The 19789-nt window shown below is 56.0% G+C and overlaps 1 protein-coding gene across 1 annotated transcript in view; it reads left to right on the forward strand.

Annotated features, from left to right (window-relative positions):
• The first annotated feature begins 2611 nt into the window (after positions 1–2611).
• Positions 2612–19789, forward strand: part of SLCO2B1 (solute carrier organic anion transporter family member 2B1) — a 30371-nt gene continuing 13193 nt past the window's right edge. The window contains exons 1-7 of the mRNA XM_036404213.2: positions 2612–2696; positions 9927–10004; positions 13903–14040; positions 14131–14293; positions 15722–15949; positions 16987–17085; positions 17436–17566. Coding sequence (XP_036260106.1) covers positions 9936–10004; positions 13903–14040; positions 14131–14293; positions 15722–15949; positions 16987–17085; positions 17436–17566 — 828 coding nt within the window. The 5' untranslated portion in view covers positions 2612–2696; positions 9927–9935. The remainder of the gene's footprint in view (positions 2697–9926; positions 10005–13902; positions 14041–14130; positions 14294–15721; positions 15950–16986; positions 17086–17435; positions 17567–19789) is intronic.

Raw genomic sequence — 19789 nt, forward strand, 5'->3', positions numbered from 1 at the left:
TAATAATTATTTCTATTTCTATTTCTATTTCTATTTCTATTTCTATTTCTATTTATATTTATATTTATATTTCTATTTATATTTATATTTATATTTATATTTATATTTATATTATTACTGTTTTATCTCCACTAACTCTTTGTAGGCAGCGTTTCATGGCACCAGCTCAGAGCTGGAAGTGATGCTGTGTAAAAGGGGTAATTGCAAATCTTTTCTTCAGAACTTTACAACCTCTTCTCCTTTAGATAGAAGCTCCTTGAACTAATAGCACATTTAATATTAAAAAGTGCTTAAAATTTAATATTAAAAAGTGCGTAAATGTGCATCCACATGCAGGACGCGGCACTTGGCCTTTTGTTTTGCCCTATTTGTCCACCAATAGTTTAAATTCCCTTTCCCGCTGGATTTCTCGGGGGTTTTTAAGGCAAGGCGTCGGGATGGCGCTGCTCTCCCGTAGGAGCAGCGAGGCAGCGATTCCCAGGGTCGTGCTGCCATCTGCGGTTCCGAACGGGAAAGGAACAGGGCCAGGGACACCTTCCACCAGCCCAGGCTGTTCCAAAAAATTAAATCGTCATTAAAAAAAACCCAGAAATATTTTCTTTTTTTTTTTTTTTTTCTGTTAAGAAAATAATGGGAAAGTCTCTTCTTGCTGTGGAAATCCTGTGATTTCCCAATTCCCATTTCCCAGAATCTGACACATCCTGGTCTTATTTCCTTTGGTGGTGGTTTGGGATTTTTCATTAAGCAGAGAGGACGAGTTGTTCACTTCAGTTCTGATGGCCCTTTCCTGTTGTCCTCTATGGGTATTACAAACACAGACATCAAAAGGCAGGATCCAAGCAGGGATTCAGAAGGCAGCCCCAAAATTCATAGAGGCAAGGCAGCTGATTACCACCAGCCCCCCAGTTTCAACCCCAGCTCTGCAAACAATTTCTGCACAATTCCAAACATTTGCATCCCACCTTTTGGCTGGCACTCTGTGAGGCATCAACAGAGCCCAGATGTGAAATCCCAGCTGGTTTTTCCAGCCCCACGTGCAGAAAAGGATCAGCCCCAGCCCCACAAGTGGCCACAGGTCCCATTTCCCACGCAGGACACGGAGCTGCTCCTTTCCAACCCCAGCTGAAGCCTTGAGCCAAGAGCAGACTGGAATAAGCAGCAGAACCTGGGAAGTTGTGGGATCCCTATTTTCCAGTCTGGAAGCCTGGATTTCTTCATCTGTGCACATCCCAGAGCTCAGATGTGAGATTTGGCAATCTCTTTGCACCAGTAAGTGCTGCTATCATTTCCTGTGAGCTGCTCCCCAGTGTTCCGAGGAATTTTCCTCCCTGCACAAACTCCAGAGCACTCAGCCCCCCCACCTGACCCAGCCCCTGCTTGCTGTAACGGGAATTACCCTTTGGGGAGGCATTCGGGGGCCAAAAGCCGAAGGAGCAGCAGGAAATCCCTTGGCCAGAAAGCGGCAGCAGCCGGCAGGACACGGCTCCAGAGGCACCCGGACCAGCACTGCCCTGCTCTGAACATTCCCCGGGCTTTTTGGGATCGGGCTGGACTGAGGGGTTTCACACTTCCACCCTCCCAGGTGGCTCCAAGCCCTGTCCAGCCTGCCCGGGACGGATGGGCATCCCTTGGGAGCATCCCACGGCGGTGTCCCGGAGCTGGGACACGGAGCAGCGGGACGAGGCGCTCTGGGCACCCCCTGGCCGTGGCATGGAGCTCCGAGCAGCTCGGAGCGAGAGCTGAGTCATTAGATGGTGCTCTTCTTCCATGGAATGTGGCAGCGGGACATTCCCGCCTCTCCGATCCTGGGTATCCCCCTTTCCCTGCCTGGAGGATCCCGTGTCGGGGCTCTTTGGGTAGAGGGGAAATGTGCCCCTCGGAGCTGGGACAGCCAGGCGCTTCTTGGGGCTGCAACTTTATGGAACCCAAGAGTGAATTTGCCCGGGCAAAGCTTGCCTGTGTTTGTGCACCTGGTCTGCTGGCAGAGCTGGGGGTGCTCACCTGGAGAGGAGAAGGCTCCAGGGAGAGCTCAGAGCCCTGGCAGGGCCTGGAGGGGCTCCAGGAGAGCTGCAGAGGGACTGGGGACAAGGGCCTGGAGGGACAGCACACAGGGAATGGCTCCCACTGCCAGAGGGCAGGCATGGATGGGGCTGCCTGTTTGGTCTGGTCTGGAAATGCCTCAGTGCTCGGAGCAAGAGAGTACTGGGGAGACCTCGACAATAAATAGTCCAGGGTTAGATAAACAAAGTTTCCCCAGGATTACACCACGGCTTCAAAGTTTACAGAAAAAACCACCCTGCAGATGAAGCAAATTGAAGCAGAAAATGAACCCAAGGAAAGTGCCCTGGAGGAACGGGACTCTTGCAGGGAGGGGAGAGGGGACTGGAGCTGGAGGGAAAGCCAAGCCCAGTTGGGACTGGGGCTGGGGAAGCAGCTGGCAAAGCCCTGGCTCAGCAAACCGCACAGTCTGGCACTCTGGGACTGCAGGAAAAGGAAATCACAGAAATAAAAGAAACCCTATGGAAAAGGGATGGCAAAAATCTGACTTGCTCCTTTTGCTGAGGAAGCCCCACCTCCGCAGAGCCATCCCCACCTCCGGGCGGGCAGGAACACAGCGCATGGCCCCGGCTGCGGTGGCAGGGGCAGAGCCTGGCTGCCTGGGCTGAGCGAGCATCGGGAGAGCCCCGGGAGCAAGGGTGAGTGTGCAGAGCTGCCCGCCGAGGGACGATGGCTCCGCCGCGCCTCGGGCTCTCCAAAGGTGAACTCCGTGCTCCTGCAAGGCTCCCATGGGGCTGGGAGCAGCTTCAGGGGCAGAAAGAGGAGTGTCACCGTGCCTGCTCTGTGCCAGCCTCTGCACGTGTGCTCTGTCGCTCCCTCTCTGCTTGTGCTTATTTGTCTGAGGGTCTTTTCTCTTCCCGCTTATTTCTCCCTCTGCAGGGAATTTTCCCATGTTCCCACTGCTGCCCCGCTGGCTTTCTCCCGTGGTTTCACTTCTCCTGTAAGGGCACTGGCTCTTGGCAGCCCGGATCTTGGGAAGAGGCAGCATGGATCTGACCTGTGCCTGGCTGCCACAGGGAGCCTGGCCGAGCCGAGCCTCTCCAGCAGGGAGGAGAGCTGATCCTGCAGCCCCAGAGTCATGGAAAGGTCTGGGCTCAGTGCTGAGCGGCTCCTGCCGAGTTTTCCGTGGCTGCAGGGCTCTGGGAGCAGCAGCTGCTGGGTTCCTGCTGGCTCCTGCAAGCGGGGAGCTGCTGTGTCCCCTCAAGCCTTTGGGATGGGCTCATGGTCCGGGAGCCAGCCGTGGGAACAGCCTGTGCTCCCCGGAGCGCGGATTTCAGGGCTGGGGTGAGGCTGGCCACACCTGCTGCTCTGCCCGGTGTCCCTGCTGGGCATGGGGACAAGGGGACAGCTCTGCAGAGGTGCGTGGGCTGTGTCCCCTCCTGTGTGGGGGCTGCTGCTCTGGTTCCACCTCTGGAGAGGGGCACCCAAGGGCAAGGACAGCCCTGGAGGGGCAGCTCCTGTGTCAGGAGGGAATGGCACTGTATGTCCCAAAAAACACTGGCTGCCCCTGGACCCCTGGCAGTGTTCCAGGCCAGGCTGGACACTGCGGCTTGGAGCACCCTGGGACAGTGGTCCCTGCCGTGGCAGGGGTGGCACTGGGTGGGATTTAACATCCCTGCAACCCAAACCCTCGTGTGGTTGTTGAGCTGTGCAGCCCGAGCAAGGTTCTCCCCCCACCTTGGAAGCACATCCAGACTCCTCTGCTTTGGCCAATTCCCTCAGAAAGCTCCTGAGGGGCTCCTGAGGAGCCCCTGGCCCAAGGTGGTTGTGAGAGCCCTCATGCTTGCCAGCTTCCTGCTTGTTACTGTTGTGTGCTTGTTTTGCAGCACACTCTGCCTCCTCCCTGTGTCACTCCTGCTTTCCCAGTCTGCCCGTGTTTTCCTGCCATCCTGCTGGGCACAGGTGCCATTTCCAGGCTCTGCAATGCCTCACCCAAACCCTGCAGGGCTGCTTGGCCTCCTCCCCTCCCTGCAGCAGCCCGGAGCTATCTGGGTCTGGCTGCTTGGTCTGGTCACCGTCTGCTCCCAGCCCAGGTTCCTCCGTGGTTCCTGGCTCCCAGTGTGCTCCCAGCCCCGGTTCCTCCGTGGTTCCTGGCTCCCAGTGTGCTCCCAGCCCCGGTTCCTCCGTGGTTCCTGGCTCCCAGTGTGCTCCCAGCCCCGGTTCCTCCGTGGTTCCTGGCTCCCAACGTGCTCCCAGCCCCGGTTCCTCCGTGGTTCCTGGCTCCCAGTGTGCTCCCAGCCCCGGTTCCTCCATGGTTCCTGGCTCCCAGTCTGCTCCCAGTGCTCTCCTGGGGGTGCTGCTCTGCCCCATGCCCTGCCCTGGACCTGCCACATGCACCCTGGCTGGAAGCAGATGAAATATTGGCCGTCCTGAGCCATGATGTGGCTTTGAGGGATGGCCTGGGAGCCTCATTTCCCACCTCAGCACCTGCCATTGGCACGGCAGGCTTTGGAAAGGTGATTTTCCAGGGAAGTGGAGGCAGTGTGGGAGGCAGAGCGGGCGGTGAGGGGAATTCCTGCCTTGAGACACAACTGGAACACCACAAAGCTTTGAGGCGCCATCCAGGGAAAACCGAGAGTGAGTGCATGGCTGGAGAAAGCCCAGGACACGATCACGCCCAGGGATGCAGGAAAGGGCTTGTTGCTGTCAGGCAGCTCAGCTGGGGCCAGCTGTGCCTCCAGCTGCAGGTCTGGGCACCTCCAGGAGATAATTCCATTTTCACTGGACTCTCTCGTCCCTCCGGGCATACAGGTGACAGTGCAGTCCACCAATGTTAAATAATGGAAGAAGGACATGGAGTAGTTCTCCCTGCTGCCCAAAATACCAGCGTTTCCTCCTTTTCCTGTGCCAGCTCCAGCCCCCACCAGCTGCCACAGGCTGGGGCTTCACTCCAGCACTTGCTCCTTGTCCATCAGCACCCAGAAATGTCACCAGGTCTGTCCCACCCGCAGTGTTTCCTCTGCTGTTCACAGCCAGCTCCTCTCTTGCTGGCTAAGGAATTTTCTCACTTCTCCTGAGCTCTACTCAGTTCCCTTTCCTGGCAGCAGCATTTCCCTGCTCCATCCATCCATCCATCCATCCATCCATCCATCCATCCATCCATCCATCCATCCATCCATCCATCCATCCATCCCTGTTGCTTGCAGCTGGCCATTCCCAGCTCCTGGTGAAGCAAGTTTTACTGTCCACCTCCAAAATTTGGGGATGCTCTGGTTGGTAATGCCTGGGTTAGTGTGGAGGGGGTAAAGAGCTGCCCTGGAATGTCCCTTGGAAATGAATGTTCAGGATTGGGCTGCAGCTGCTCCTCATGGAATACTCAGCGTGAGGAGCAGGTCTGTGGTCCTGGGCAGAGCATGAGTGCAGATGGAGGATCTGGGCTTGTTGGGCCTTCTTTTGCCAGAAGTTACAGATAATAAATAGCAAACAAGCTCTGGTTTGCTCCAGGAGGTCTCAGCTCCAGGGAGCTGCTGGGGTTTCCACTCAGGATGTGTGTTTGAGGCATGGGGTCATTGCAGGGTCTCTTGCTCCTTGTTTTGCAACAGCTTCCCCTTCAAAAAGTTCATTTTTCTCACCAGAGGTGTCTGTGTCCCTGGAGCCACTCTGGCTCTGCCCGTTTCCTCCAGCTGCTCCTTACACTGCAAACTCTCACAGCTTTCAGGGGAGCTCAGCAAGAAATCTGTGTTTTTCTCAGTTTTCACTCCTGTCCAAGCAGCAGTGAAGTACAGAGGGGAAAAAGCATCAGGAAGGTATTTATGATGTATGGTGTATGAATTTATGATTTATGGTGTATGAAACCCCAAACGGGGGAAGCTGTGGTTTGGGATCTCTTCCCTTCAGGCTTCTCTTGGCAGGTGTTTGTCCATAGAGCCAAGCACTGCCTGCAGCCTGTGGAAGGGCAGATTCCTGCTGGAATTTGGCTCTTCTTCCTTCCTTCAGCACTTTAACTCCCACCCGGGGGCTGGAGCTGCTTGAGGCAGGAAGAGTTTGCCTGCCAGACACAGAGGAGGTGGTGCTAAGATAGAATGTGGACACAGGACAAGGCTTTCCTGCAGCACAGCCACATCTGTCCCTGCCAGGCCAGCAGGGTGGGTGTCCAGCACCTGCCTCCATCCAGAACACAGGGGTGTGGATGGATGGATGGATGGATGGATGGATGGATGGATGGATGGATGGATGGATGGATGGATGGATGGATGGATGGATGGATGGGAGAGCTGGGGGTGCTCACCTGGAGAGGAGAAGGCTCCAGGGAGAGCTCAGAGCCCTTGCAGGGCCTGAAGGGGCTCCAGGAGAGCTGGAGAGGGACTGGGGACAAGGCCTGGAGGGACAGCACACAGGGAATGGACTCAGACTGACAGAGTAGGTGTAGATTTGATATTGGGAAGGAATTGCTCCCTGTGAGGGTGGGCAGGCCCTGGCCCAGGGTGCCCAGAGCAGCTGTGGCTGCCCCATCCTCAGGCAGTGACACGAGAGTCCCTGTCTCTGGTGCGGTGCTGCCAGGTGAGCTCCAGCTCCTTCCCCACATGCTGCAGTGTTGGAGCCGGAGAGGATCCCTCCAGGAAGGGCTCCAGCCCTGGCAGGGGGTGCCAGGGAGAGGCAGGGAGCCCTCAGCACACACTAGGGGAGCAGGGTTCCATCACTCCCAAAGCAGGGGAGTACCAGGGCAGGGCTGGAGCCTCTCCCTCACTGCCTGTGCTTGCAGGTCATGTATTTCAACACCAGTTTTCCTCTTTCCTCTAATTTTTAACCTCCAGCAATGTTTTCCTATTCTAATTTCTTGTAAGATTTCTGTCATCTGCGGCCCATTTCTCATTACACAGAGTCACTGAGCTGGGCCCATCTCATTTCACTTTCTTTTTGCCACATGGTGCAAGGCAGAAACAGCTCTTGGGCACATCCCTGCATCCCTTTTTGTTCCCTTTTTCCATGCTGTGCATCCACTGCCTTTCCCTTCTGCTGTGTTACAGAGCATCTCTGCACCCACATTTTCCAAGCCAGCTTCCCCTTCACCCCAGGCACATAAATACACAAATTACCCCCCTCATAAATACACATCCTGACACCCTTCCAGCCTCCCTGCCAGGGAGGCAGAATTATTCAGCAGAAGGAAGACAGATTCTGGAATATTTGCTGGCATTTCCAGTGCCCTGCTGGGGTTTAATTTGCTGTGTTACATTGGCTGTTATTTACTCACGCTCTGCTGAGCCCAGCGTGTGCCTCTCCTTGCTCGGCCGAGGGGAGCAGCTGGTGATGAGGGCTTTGGGTGGAGAAACGGCCTCGGGCATGGGACAGGGTGCTGAGCACCCAGCCCAGACCCTGCTGGCACAGCCTGGAGCCTGGTGCAGCTCCCAGAGGCGTTTGGGGCATTTCTGCTGCCCTGGTGTCAAAGCAGAGGCAGCCTGGGGACAAGTGGAGCATCTTAATCAGTGCTGCAAATGCTCTGGGAGATTGTCTCGCATATAGGCAGTGACAGGACACGGGAAAGGCTTCCCACTGCCTGAGGGTAGGGTTAGGTGGGATGTGGGCAGGGAGTTCCTCTCTGCGGCTGCCCCTGGATCCCTGGAAATGTCCTAGGCCAGGTTGGACAGGGCTTGGAGCAGCCTGGGACAGTGGAAGGTGTCCCTGCCATGGCAGGGGTGGCACTGGGGGAGTTTTAAGGTCTCTCCCAGCCCAAGGGATGCTCTGCACAGATGGGGGTTATTCCCCAGCCTGCAGCTCCCTGCAGTCACTGTCCCCTGGGAGCAGGGAGGAGGTGCCAGGCAGGTGAGGCTGGCATTCCTGGCAGAATTTTACTGGCATCACTTGGTGTGAGGCTGAGCTCAGCTGCCCATGGCTGCTGCACCCAGGGATTGCCATGCCTGGCCTCTCTGAGGGATGCACTGACCCAGTACAGAAATGGAGGAAAACTGGGATTTGAGGACAATTCCTGCACCTGTATCTGAAGGAACAACAGCAGCTGATGGATCTGCAACACTCTGAACAACCAACCATCCATCCATCCATCCTGGCTTTTTCTTTTTTCTTTTTTTCTTTTTTTTTAATCAGTTAAGTCTTATCTCCCTCTATATTTTATGTCCTCTCAGCAGGATCAAAGTACTTTTCTGTTTAGTTTCGTTCCTAAGGGAGAGTTGTGGATGGGCAGGATCTGAGGGCAGGGGTTTGACCTGCTGGCAAGCCCTGGTGTTTGAGATCTCTGCTGAGCACTGCCTGGGGGTCAGCTGCCCTCCCTCTCTCCTCCACATATTTAAAGGAGAGCTGGAAAGGATGACAGAGGTCATTCTGGATTTGTGGTTTGCAGCTCTAATGAGGGACAAAGACATGAGCACAGTTAACCAGGACATGGAGCCTGCTTCCAGCTCCATGAACACTCCCATCCCTGGAAATCCAGGCTCCTTTGGGTTTCCTGCCTGTGGTGTTCCACCCTTTTCCTGCCCCCTGAGCACCCCAGGGGCTGCAGCAGCAAGCCCAGGGCTGTCAATAATTGATCAGGGCTGGAGCCCCAGCACTGCTGAGCCAAACCTCCAGGGGCCGGGGAGTTTTTCCTGCCTGCTTCCACTGAGGATCAAATCCGCCCTATTGATCCCAGCCTGGATTTGTTACAGCAATCTCTCTCAGAATGGGCCGAGGGCAGCGATTGCGTTCTGCAGAGGCTGCTGTGGCACTCAGAACTCCTGCAGGTCCCCTCTGGAATTCACCTCTCAGGGTTTATGAACACCACCACCGTGCAGGCAGGCTCCTCCTGCGAGAAGTTACATCAACCCCTGCATTTTGTTAATTAGTTTGAGGCTGTGGGTCCTCGCTCCTTTGCCTCTCATCACGGGGGAAAGAGAATTACACACAACAATAATGGGAAGCCTTTCACCCCATTTGCTGCGGAGATGAAAACATCTATTAGAATGTGCTGAACAACAAGTTAAAGCCTAATGGCTCCGGCGTGCCTCTGAACAATGCAGCTTCCTGAGCAGGAAGCCTGGCTGCTGAAACCCAACAAAGACATCGCGGGTCCCTGGGGAGGAGGGAGGCACTGACAGGAGGGAAGGAGACCTGCAGGCAGGGGCTGCTGGCTTCCCACGGGCTGGAATTCCATTGCAGGGTCACGTTTAGGTGGTGGCTGGGGGCCCGAAAGCGAGAGTGGAGGAGTTCTTCCAGGGGAGATGCAGGAACACCGCGGTGACAATGGGATGCACAGGGATGCAGGGCTTTAATCCAGCAGTGCCCAGCACAGGGAGGGATGGGAAGGGCTTGCTGAGCAAGGAGCTGCTGCCCCCTGAGATCTGGACAGATCCCTCCAGAGGGATGCAGAGAGTCCTGGGCAGGGCAGGACCAGGACTTTGCATCCCCTTGAACTTCTGGGGTTCTGCAGCCCACTGAGATCCCTCTCAGAGCCCATTTCTGCAGCCCGTGGGATCCCTCTGGAAACCCATTTCTGCAGCTCCCTGCTGCCCTTCGATTCCCACTTCTCCAGGCAGCTGAGAAGATGCCTCTGGATGGCAGCACAGCCATCAGCTTTGCCAGCTGCCCTGCTGGGAAGCTGCCAGTGTTTGCTGCTGGCAGCTGGCTGAGGGTGCCCCATCACCCAGGCCATTGATAAGGAGTCACACCGACCCCAGAAATGTTGCACAATGTTGTCCTTGGCTCTGCTGAGCAGCGTTTCACCTCCCGGGCCTCTGGGGTTTCACATTTTGCAGGCTGCTTCGTCGCTTTGCAGAATCAAAGTGCCCCGAGCAAAGGAAAGCCAGGAACAATCAGTGACTGCTGGAGAGACCTGCGTGCCCACTGTGGGGGTGTTTGGCAGGGCTTTGCCTGCTGAGCAGGGGGGAATTGAGGCCCAGCCAGGAGCATTGTGCTGAATGATTTATCCCTGACAGGCTGACAGAATGACGGGGAGCAGCCAGCCGGACGTGGCCCGGAGCAGGCTCTGCAGGAGCCCCTTTCTCAGCATCAAGGTAAACACCCCCTGCCTCCCCCAGCACCCCCTGGGCTCCCTGGGCTGGGGAGCAGCAGCTCAGCCTCCTGCAGAAAGCACTGGCAGGGATTTATGGGCACCAGGTGGGGTTGGGAAATGTCCCCTGTGCTTCCCAGGGCACAGGTGCCTCTGGTGTGGAGTTGTCTCCATTCCAGAGCCAGTGGTGGGGCAGTGATGTTTCTGTGCAGGTTTAACTCCCAGCTCCTCCAGAGAATCATGGGATGGGATGGGATGGGATGGGATGGGATGGGATGGGATGGGATGGGATGGGATGGGATGGGATGGGATGGGATGGGTTGGAGGGACCTTAAAGCCCATCCAGTACCACCCCTGCCATGGGACACTTTCCACCATCCCAGGGACACCTTCCACCATCCCAGGCTGCTCCAAGCCCTCTCCAGCCTGGCCTTGGACTCTTCCAGGGGCAGCCACAGCTGCTCTGGGCACCCTGTGCAGGGAACAATTCCTTCCCAAGAGCCCATCTAGCCCTGGCTTTGTCAGTGTGAAGCCTTTCTTCTAAGTCTTGGGTCCTCCTGGATTTGGTGCAAGCCCAGGCTCACCATGTGGGGGTTTGAGGAGCTCTGCAGAGCCACCTGGAATGTTTCCCTGCGTCTTGCAACATCTGCAACGTTCCCTTCTGGCTCGATAATTCCCTGTTATCAGTAGTGGCAGCCCTATCACCAGTGCATTACAACATTCAGGGTAGTTGGAAGCCAATTACCTGGCTCATTAGGGAGTCTCACCAGGCCAGAGAGCACAACATGACAGTTGGTCTTAAAGGCTCAAGACTTCTCTGTCCCTTTTGTGGGCAATATTTGGGGTTTTGAGGGTTTTTCTACAAATGCTGGCGCATTTACTCACCCTCCTTGTGCGGCAGGAGCAAAGTGAGTCACTGAGGCAGAGGCCAGCAGGGCCTGCACAGAGGCTGGAGACACAGAGCCAAGGCCTGAGGCTCTTGCCCAGTCCTCTTTCAGCCCATTCAGCTGCTTTTTATCTGGTGGGCTTTGCTTGGTTCTTCTTTACTCCCCAGCAAGGTTATCTCTAGAAATATGGCCCTGCTGATTTTCCCATGAGGAGATATTTCCAAGGGTTCAAAGACTGAACCACTGAGGGGCAAAGCCAGCAGAATCAAGCCGTATTTTGCTGTATCTGTGAAGGTAGAGCCTAAAATCCCAGACTGGATTGGGTTGGGGGGGGACCTTAAAGACCCTCTTGTTGCAAGCCCTGCCACGGGCAGATGTGGAGGAAGCTCTTGTCACCAAGAACACAATTATCCTCAGCACAGGCTGTTTTCCCCTTTTCTCCTGAGTTTGTTTTTTTTTCAAGAAGTTAGCCACCCTGTCCGGTTTCTAAATGAAGCCAGTTTCTTTCCGGTTTTCTCCCTCAGAGAACAGAACTTGCAGCCCAGGGCTGGAATGGCTCTTGCAGAGACTCAGAACCATTGCACAATGTGGTTGGATGTGTTTGAAGTGGCTGGAGGACCAAAAATCACAGCACTGCAGTTTTTATGGGTATTTATATCTCCAGAGAGCGTGTCACAAAAACCATGGACCACGTGTCCAAATGCAACTGAGGGACAAAACTAAAACCTGCCCTGCTTGGCTTCAAGGAGCATTGTGATTTAGATGGGATAATTGGGAAGGAACTGTTCCCTGGGAGGCTGGGGAGGCCCCTGGATGCCTGGCAGTGCCCCAGGCCAGGCTGGATGGGACTGGCAGCCACCTGGCACAGTGGGAGGTGTCCCTGCCATGGCATGGCTGGCACTGCATGGGCTTTAAGCCCCCTCCAGCCATAGGCCCAGCCAAACTGGTCCCAGCTGTTTCCTCCCAGAGCCATTTGCCATGAGCTCAGCCCAGTGTGCCTCTGCCACGTGCTGAGGCACAAACCCTCTCTGAGAAAAGCCCCAGAACCTCCCAGGCACGAGGAGGGAGCGTGGTGGGGACGTGCTGCTGTCAGCTGGGAGCCCTCAGGGGCAGAGTTGGCTGCCAAGCTGCTCCATCCACCCTGCAAACACAGGCAGCCCTTGGAAAAGGGCTTTTTCCACTCCACCAGGAGAGGAATTACTGGTGTTGAATTCCCAGGTCTGTGATTTACTGGCTGCCTAGGATGGAGGGTGTTTCCCTGTTCCCCTGCACTTGTGGGGTGGGAACAGCAATGCCTTGCCAGGGTTTGGGTTCTCTGAGCTGTTTAATTCCATGGATGTAAGGGAAGGCTTTACAAGCACAGCTCAGCCCTGGGGCTGCTCCTGGTGTGTCCGTGGTCTGTCCTGCTGCCAGGGAAAAGGCCTTGGGAAAAGTCTGGTGTCTGCCAGTCCAGGTCACCTGCTGGGCAGCACATCAGTCCCAGCAGTCCAGCAGATCCAAAGGCCAGGAAAAGCCTGCTCTTTCTTTTCCTGACAGAAAATTGATGGCTGAGAGCAAAGAGCCCCTGGAGACAGGACTGGGGTCTTTGCCCCAGCCACTGCAGGCCCTCTGCAGGGCTATTTCTCCTAAAATACCAGATTCCCAAAGCATTTTGAGCTGCAGAGGATGTGGGGCAGCGCTGGGCAGCTGCTGTAAACCCCTGCAGTTCCAGGATCTGGATACTCACTCAGGGGGCTGTGTGCTGTGGATGCCTGCAATGAGCAGATCTGGTTTCAGCCTGTCCCTCTGAAGTGATGTGCTCAGGAAGCAGAGCCTGGACACAGGCAGTGGCTGGGAGGAATGCAGGAGGTTCAGCAAGGCTGACTCTGGGGACGCCTTCCTTTGGCTGGGTGACACTTTCCCAGTCCAGACACGTTGCAGCCGTCAGTGGTGACACGAGCCTGGAAGGGGAGAGGTCCTGGATGCTGTCCTGGTGTGCAGTGACCTCAGCCCAACCCTGCCATTCCCAGGGGTTTGACCTTCCCCCTTTCTGTGCTGGGGATGCTGCCTTGGCTGACAGAGCAGCCCAGTTTGGCAGTGACCTCACTTGAGGCCTGGATCAGAATGAGGTACAGCAGAAATCCAGGCCGGGCTCAGCAGTTTCTCTCTGGTGGGAGCTGCTGCAAAACACACGGAGCAGGAGCAGTGCCCGAGGGTTTGGGCACAGCCCAGGGTGAGGGCAGCAGCTCTGGAAGGAGCCAGGGCATCCAGCCTGTCCCACAGGGAGATGGGTGGGCTGTGTCCCGAGGGTGTGTGACTGTTTGGGCTGGATATCTGAGCTCCTCTGGGGGCTGGAGGGGTGCCTGGCAGAGCCACAAGGCAGCAGGAGGGAGGTGGCTCAGATGGAGGAGGGAGGATGGAGATGAGGGCAGATTATTTGACTTTGACCAGGTTTGCTTCTGGAAGTGGAAGAGAACCATCACATTTTCCAAAGGAGATGTGTTTTACATCTAGGGATTTGTGAGAAGGAAAGGAAAGCAGCCTGAATTCTTGTCCCTGACCTGCTGGCTTGCTCTAGAGGAGTTGTTTGTTGGTGTGCTTGGAAGGGCTCATTGCTGTCCCAGAAGAGCTCCCAGCACTGGGGATGGCTGTCTGCCTCGGGCTGAATGGGGACAGGAGTGTTGTGCAACCTCCCTTCTGCTGCTGCATCCGAGGGACAGGGCCAACACAAACAGGGATCATCCCAGCTGAAGCCATGTGTTTGTCCAAAGCCACTTCTCAGCTCAGAAATTACAGCCTCCTCGCAGATACTGACCCTGCTGTGACTTTTGGCAGGGGCCAGTTCCACGGTTCTGACCTAATCTCAGGAGATTTCACTGCTGGCAGAGCAGGGGTGATATTTCCAGGGCTCGTGGTCAGAGGTTGAAGTTGGATAATGGTGCCTCTCTGAGGGGGATGCAGTTGGTTGTGCTGCAGCTCTGGGTGACCCTGCAGCTCCCAGTGACCCTATTGGGGGTTCCATTTCTCTGTTGGCAGTTCTTTGTGTTCTGCCACGGGCTGCTGCAGCTCTCCCAGCTCCTGGTCTCGGGCTACCTGAAGAGCTCCATCTCCACCATCGAGCGACGCTACGGCCTCTCCAGCCAGACCTCGGGGCTGCTGGCCTCCTTCAACGAGGTGAGCGGCGCCCCAGCCGCGTCCCCGTGCCCCTGAGCGCTGTCCCCGTGCTGCCCTGCCCGGGGACACAGCGCTGCTCTGTCCCTGCAGGTTGGGAACACGCTGCTGATCGTCTTTGTCAGCTACCTGGGCAGCCGCGTGCACCGGCCGCGCCTCATCGGCTGCGGGGCCCTGCTGGTGTCCCTGGCCGGCTTCCTCATGGCCCTGCCACACTTCCTCACGGGGCCCTACCAGTACGACCACTCCGTGGCCAGTGAGTGCTCAGAAACCTGCTCAGGAACCCGCCCAGAAACCTGCCCTGGGCCACCAGGAGCAAATAACAGAGTGATGGGATGGTCCGCATGGAAACGACCATAAAGATCGTCCCGTTCCACCCCTGCCATGGCAGGGACACCTTCCACCATCCCAGGGTGGCCTTGGACACTGCCAGGGATCCAGGGGCAGCCACAGCTTCTCTGAGCAGCCACTCTCACAGGGAGCAATTCCTTCCCAACATCCCACCTATCCCTGCCCCCTGGCACTGGGAAGCTGTTGTGAAATGGCCTTCCCTCCAGGCACTGGGAGCTGCAAGCTGTTGCCTTCTCCTCAGGACATTTTATTTTTCTGAGAATTAAATCATCTCAGCCCTGAGAGGCAACAGCTACTGGTGGAAAGCAGAGCCAGGGGGATGTGGGAACCACGGGAAAGGGCAGGAAAACAATCAAAATGCAGGCTGTGCCTCTGATTCCCCTTGTTTGCTGCACATCCAGCCTCTCCTGCCTTCCCTGGTCTAGCTGGGCTGTCTTTGAGGTTTTAAACCCCACTGGAATATCAGCCTCCCTTGAGATACATGCAGGTCTAAATCACTCTGTGTAGTGAACAGGACAGGGTGGGGTTGGGATTTTCTCCCTAAAGGAAAATGAAGGGATGGGAACAGAAAGAAAGGAGAAAACAAGCTACTTGCTACCTCCCCAGTCCCTGCCATGAAGCTCCAGCAAGCCTTCTAGAAACCTCCACTGAACAGCTTTTGTTTGGCTCACCAGAGGGAGAGCAGCTGGTTCAGGCAACTGCAGACACCAAAGGAAGGTGGAATAGGTGAACCACTGCTGGCTACAAGCAGGGGCCAGCTGCAAACCCCAGCTTGGAAACGCTGAGTTGGTGTTTCAGCAGTGCTGTCCGAGCACTTGGAGTTCTCCAGGATCTGGGGCATAACCATGGAAGTCCTGCTGTGAGCCCCAGCACCCCCTTGCCCGGGGTTCTGAGGAAGATGAGGGTGCTAGAATCAGCCCTTTCACCTAGGCAGCTCTTCTCAGGAAAACAAGCTCTCATTTCCTGGGTAGCTGCTCACAAAATCTGCAGGTTTGCTCATTTACCTGTATTGGGCGGTCTGTCAAAGGTCCTGGGAGTGACCCTTGATGGAGGAAAAGCCTTGAAGGCTTTCCAGGCTCATGACCCCGTCCGTCCGTCTCTGTGAACACCAGTGCAGTGATCTTTGCACTTCTTGGTGTTTTCTTTCACCTGCCATCTAAGACAAGGATAAGGATAAGGACTGAGATAAGGACGTGGAGCTGCTGGAGCAGATCCAGAGCTGGGGGTGTTCTCCTGGAGAAGGCTCCAGGAGAGCTCAGATCCTTCCAGTGCCTAAATGAAGAAGTCCTCCCTGCAGACCGAGCTCCTCAGGGCTGTCCCCTTGTCACCTCAGGCACCTTCAGCAACATCACAGACCTGTGCCAGCCCGGGGCCCCGGGGGCTGGGGCCAACCTGAGCGATGCCAGCTGCCCTCCCCACGGCTCCAGGGAGAACCAGGAGGTGCTGCTGGTGATGTTCGTGGCCCAGGCCCTGCTGGGCGTCGGCGGCGTGCCCATCCAGCCCTTCGGCATCTCCTACATCGACGACTTCGCCAGCCAGAGGAACTCCCCCCTCTACCTGGGTGAGGCTGCTCCTGGGCTGGAGCTGGCAGCATGGCCAGGCTGGGATAATTGGCATTAATGAGAGCAGGGCTCATTACAGCCCTTCTGCTCTGCCCACGGCCAGGAAGGTTCCTGCAGAAAGGGTTTGTGTGCTTCAGGCTTGGGCAGGCAGCAGCAGAGCTGGGAAACAGCCCTTGGGGCAGAAGCTGGGGGTCTTTGGCCTGAGAGTGACAAAAACTGGAGGCAATTACCATAAACTCCTACAAAGAGGCTTCAGGAAGGCCTAGAGGGACAGTCTGATCTCTGTGTTCACAAGTGGCAGCTGTGGGTTTAAGGGGCTGTTTAGCTGTCAGCAAAGCCGAACAAACCAAAGAAAGCAAAAGAAAACCAAACCAAACAAACCAAAGAAAGCAGTTTCAGGCACCTGGGAGATGGGAGGGTACCCTTCAGCAGAGGGGCTGCTGGAGAACAGCTTGGTACAGGCCCACAGGGGTGTCTCAGAGTGGGGGGATGGACAAGGTGGTCCTTGCAGCTCCTTCCAGTCCTTTCCCAGCTGCTACCTGTCACAGCCTCCAACTGAAAGGAGCAGCAAAGTAGATCAAAACCAGGTCATTACTGCTGAAAAAAGGAAGCACAGCATCGAGTTTTGTTCTGGTAGATGATCCAAACCTCTCACACGTAAGGTAGGAGATGAATCTTACATGTGTGGATTTCTTTTATCAGCAATTCACAGAGAAGAGTTCACTGATAACTTTTATCTCCTTCACCTTGTAAAACTTGATGTTCCCTGGATTACTGATGCCAAGGGACACCTCTTGTTCCTGGGAGTACTGCAGTCCTTCGAGGAGGCTGAGTGTCAGGAAAGGTCTGAGCCAAAGGGAATTCCACGTGGGAAAGGAAAGTGGGGAGCATGAGGCTGTTGCTCTTGGAGATAAGAAAGCTGCCAGGGAAATGGGCTGTGCTGGAGGCAGGTGCAGCAGAGGCTGGTCCCCTGAGGCTCCTGTGTCCCCCAGGTCCCTTGCCCAGGCTGAGCCCTCCCTGCTCTCGTGCCCCACAGGAATCCTGTTCTCCCTGACGGTCGTGGGGCCAGGAGTGGCCTTCATGCTGGGCTCTGCCATGCTGAGGTTCTACGTGGACATCGACAAAGTCAGCTCAGGTGAGGCACCACAGGTCCTGGCACAGCTTTGGGAGAAGAGGGGGTTCCAGCCCCCTGGGGGTTCTCTGTGCCAGTGGCATCAGCATCCCTGTGCCAGCTGTCTCCATCCAAAGGAGCTCTTTGGACACCCTGGGGCAGCAGTGAAATGGGAAAGAGGCCATGGGATGTGATTTAGCGGTGGGATGATCAGGGCAAATGCTGCTCAGGCCCCAGGGCTGACGGTCCCCGGGCTGGGAGCCACCCCCTTGGGGCTGGTTGGTGCTGGGGGTGGCTGGGGCCAGCCTTTGGTGCACTGGGGTCCCTGCCTTGTCCCAGCACTGGTCTGATGCCCCTCTCCTCGCCTCTTGCAGCTGAGGTGCAGCTCACCAACAAGGACCCACGCTGGGTGGGGGCCTGGTGGCTCGGGTTCCTGGTGGCTGCCAGCCTGGTGGCCCTGTGTGCCCTGCCGTACTTCTTCTTTCCACGGGACATGCCAAAAGAGGTAGGAGAGCTTCTGCACACACACACACACCTCGGTGGGGCCAAAATGCCATGGGAACCAGAACCACGGGCAGTTCTGTGCCTTGGGGAGGGGAGGATGCAGTCCCGGATTCTCTTGTTTACCAGAGGCACCAGCTCTGTCCATCCTGGCAGCTTTTGTCTGGGAGAAATCACTAACTTTGGAGGTGAACTTGAAATTCCATCAGTGGGCTCCTGGCAGACGAGGACAGCTCTTCTCCAGCAGAGCTGGGAAGCAGGGCAGGGAGTGTCTGAGCAGTGCAGAGCTGCTCCCCAGGGGTGTCTGAGCCTGTCACAGCTCGGGAGCTCCCTGAGTGTCCCAGCTGCGCGTGGCAGCGCCTTGGGAGCAGCAGAGCAGAACGAGCTGTGCTGGCAGAGGAGGTTTTCCTGCAGGCTGGGATGCTGCTGGAGCTGCTGGGACATGCTCAGGAGGTGAAGCTGTGCTCCTCTTGGCCGTGCTGGAGGTGGTGTCAGCGCCGTCCATGTGTGCTGCACCTCGAGGCAGCGTCGAAAGCTCCCTGTCTGAACAAGTCTGTGCAGAGCAATCCTTCATTTCTCCTGACACTGCCTGGATCTCCACAGGAATCAGTGTGGACTGGGGGTTCCCTGACCTGTTCTGCCAGCTCAGCTTGGGGGCGCAGTGATTTACTGCTGCTGACCTGGGCTGTGAGGTGATGGGGTGCCCTGTGCATGGCAGGAGAGGGGTGACCCCAAATGCAGAGTGCCTGATTGCTCCTCCTGCAGCCTGGGCTGCCCTCAAGCCTGAGGGAAGGTCTGGGCTAGCAGGCTCGAGGCTCATCTTAGGGAAAAGTTCTTCATTAGGGCTGATGGGAATATTAATTTCATAAACGCCTCTTGAGAGAAGATAATGCACTTCCAGCTAAAACAGCTGCACTTCCTGGCAAGTGCTGCACTCTGAGCCGCTTGGAAGGGTTTAAGGGGGAGCAGGCTATTGATTTTAAAAGGAGCAGGAAGATCTCACCCTGCTCTGCTGCCTGGGATCTGTAGGGAGCACTCCCACATGGCCCAGCACCCACGTGTCCCTCTGCAGCATGTGAATTTCTTGAATTCTTGGATTCCTCCCCATTTTTGCATCTCCCTCAGAAAGCTCTTGGAATCTGCTGGTGGTTAAAAATAATAATAGGAAAATACAGTAAATAACCAAATTCTGCCCTCCTTGCAGAAGGGGAGGCACTGGGGCCAGCCACGCCTGTCCCATGGGGGTATCAGCGCCAGCAAGGGGTTCTGCCTAAAAAAATTCAAATAAAAACCTCCGCAGAGAGTTTACCACGTGCTGTTCTGGGTAACACCTGTGAGCTGCAGGAGCTCACATTCCAAGATGTGCTGGAAATGGATGTTTTCCTGTGTGTGTGTGCGCTGTCCTGCCCACAGCACACCCCTTCAGGCACAGCCTGGAAAAGCACAGCTCTGCAGCTGAGGTGGGGTCCCGCTTGTGCCCACTCTCCTCAGTGGGCATCACTGTGCAGCAAACGCTGGGTATCAGCCACCCCTCTGTGCCTCTGGAGACTGAGCTGCCTCCTCCCACCAGCCAAGACACATCTGCGTGTTTCATTCCACTGCTGCAGCCTCACCTTTTCCTGATGAATTCTTTCTTTGAAGTCCCTGGAATGGCTCGTGTTAACATTAATGACCACGTGGGGCTGCTCGTTTGATCTTTTTCTCCTAAATTAGTCGCTCCAAACCCAGAACATTTTTATTTCTCTGCTTTGCTGCTTGTCAGTGGGTTTCTAGCACCAAAGTATCCTGAATAATCCTCCTGAGGGCTGATCATGGCAAAGCCATGAGGCTGTCATGAGATCAGGAAGGGGATGAGAGGATGAGGCTCTTATACTGGACCAAGTGTTTTCAGTCAAGAACAGCTTTTTCCCCCAGTAATTCCAGTTTGATCCTGCCTCCATGGGCCCAGACCATTCCTTGGGGTTGTGTCCTGTTCCTGTGAGGAGCTCCCAGCACTCTCCAGTTGCTGTGTGGCCATAGTTTAGCTCGTGCTTTGCCAATCTGCTGGTGTTGCTGCATCCCAAGGCAGGCAGCAGTGCTGTCACAGTATTCCAATATTCCTGCCACACAGGCTCTGCCTGTCCTGCAGCTCTGAGGGTGACACAGCAAGGGACTGAAAGGGGCAAAGCTGCTCTCAGAGACAAAACAGGCACTTCCAGGGATCCAGGGAGAGCCACAGCACAGGGCA

This window comes from Molothrus ater, chromosome 2, assembly GCF_012460135.2.
Source record: "Molothrus ater isolate BHLD 08-10-18 breed brown headed cowbird chromosome 2, BPBGC_Mater_1.1, whole genome shotgun sequence".
NCBI lineage: Eukaryota > Metazoa > Chordata > Aves > Passeriformes > Icteridae > Molothrus > Molothrus ater.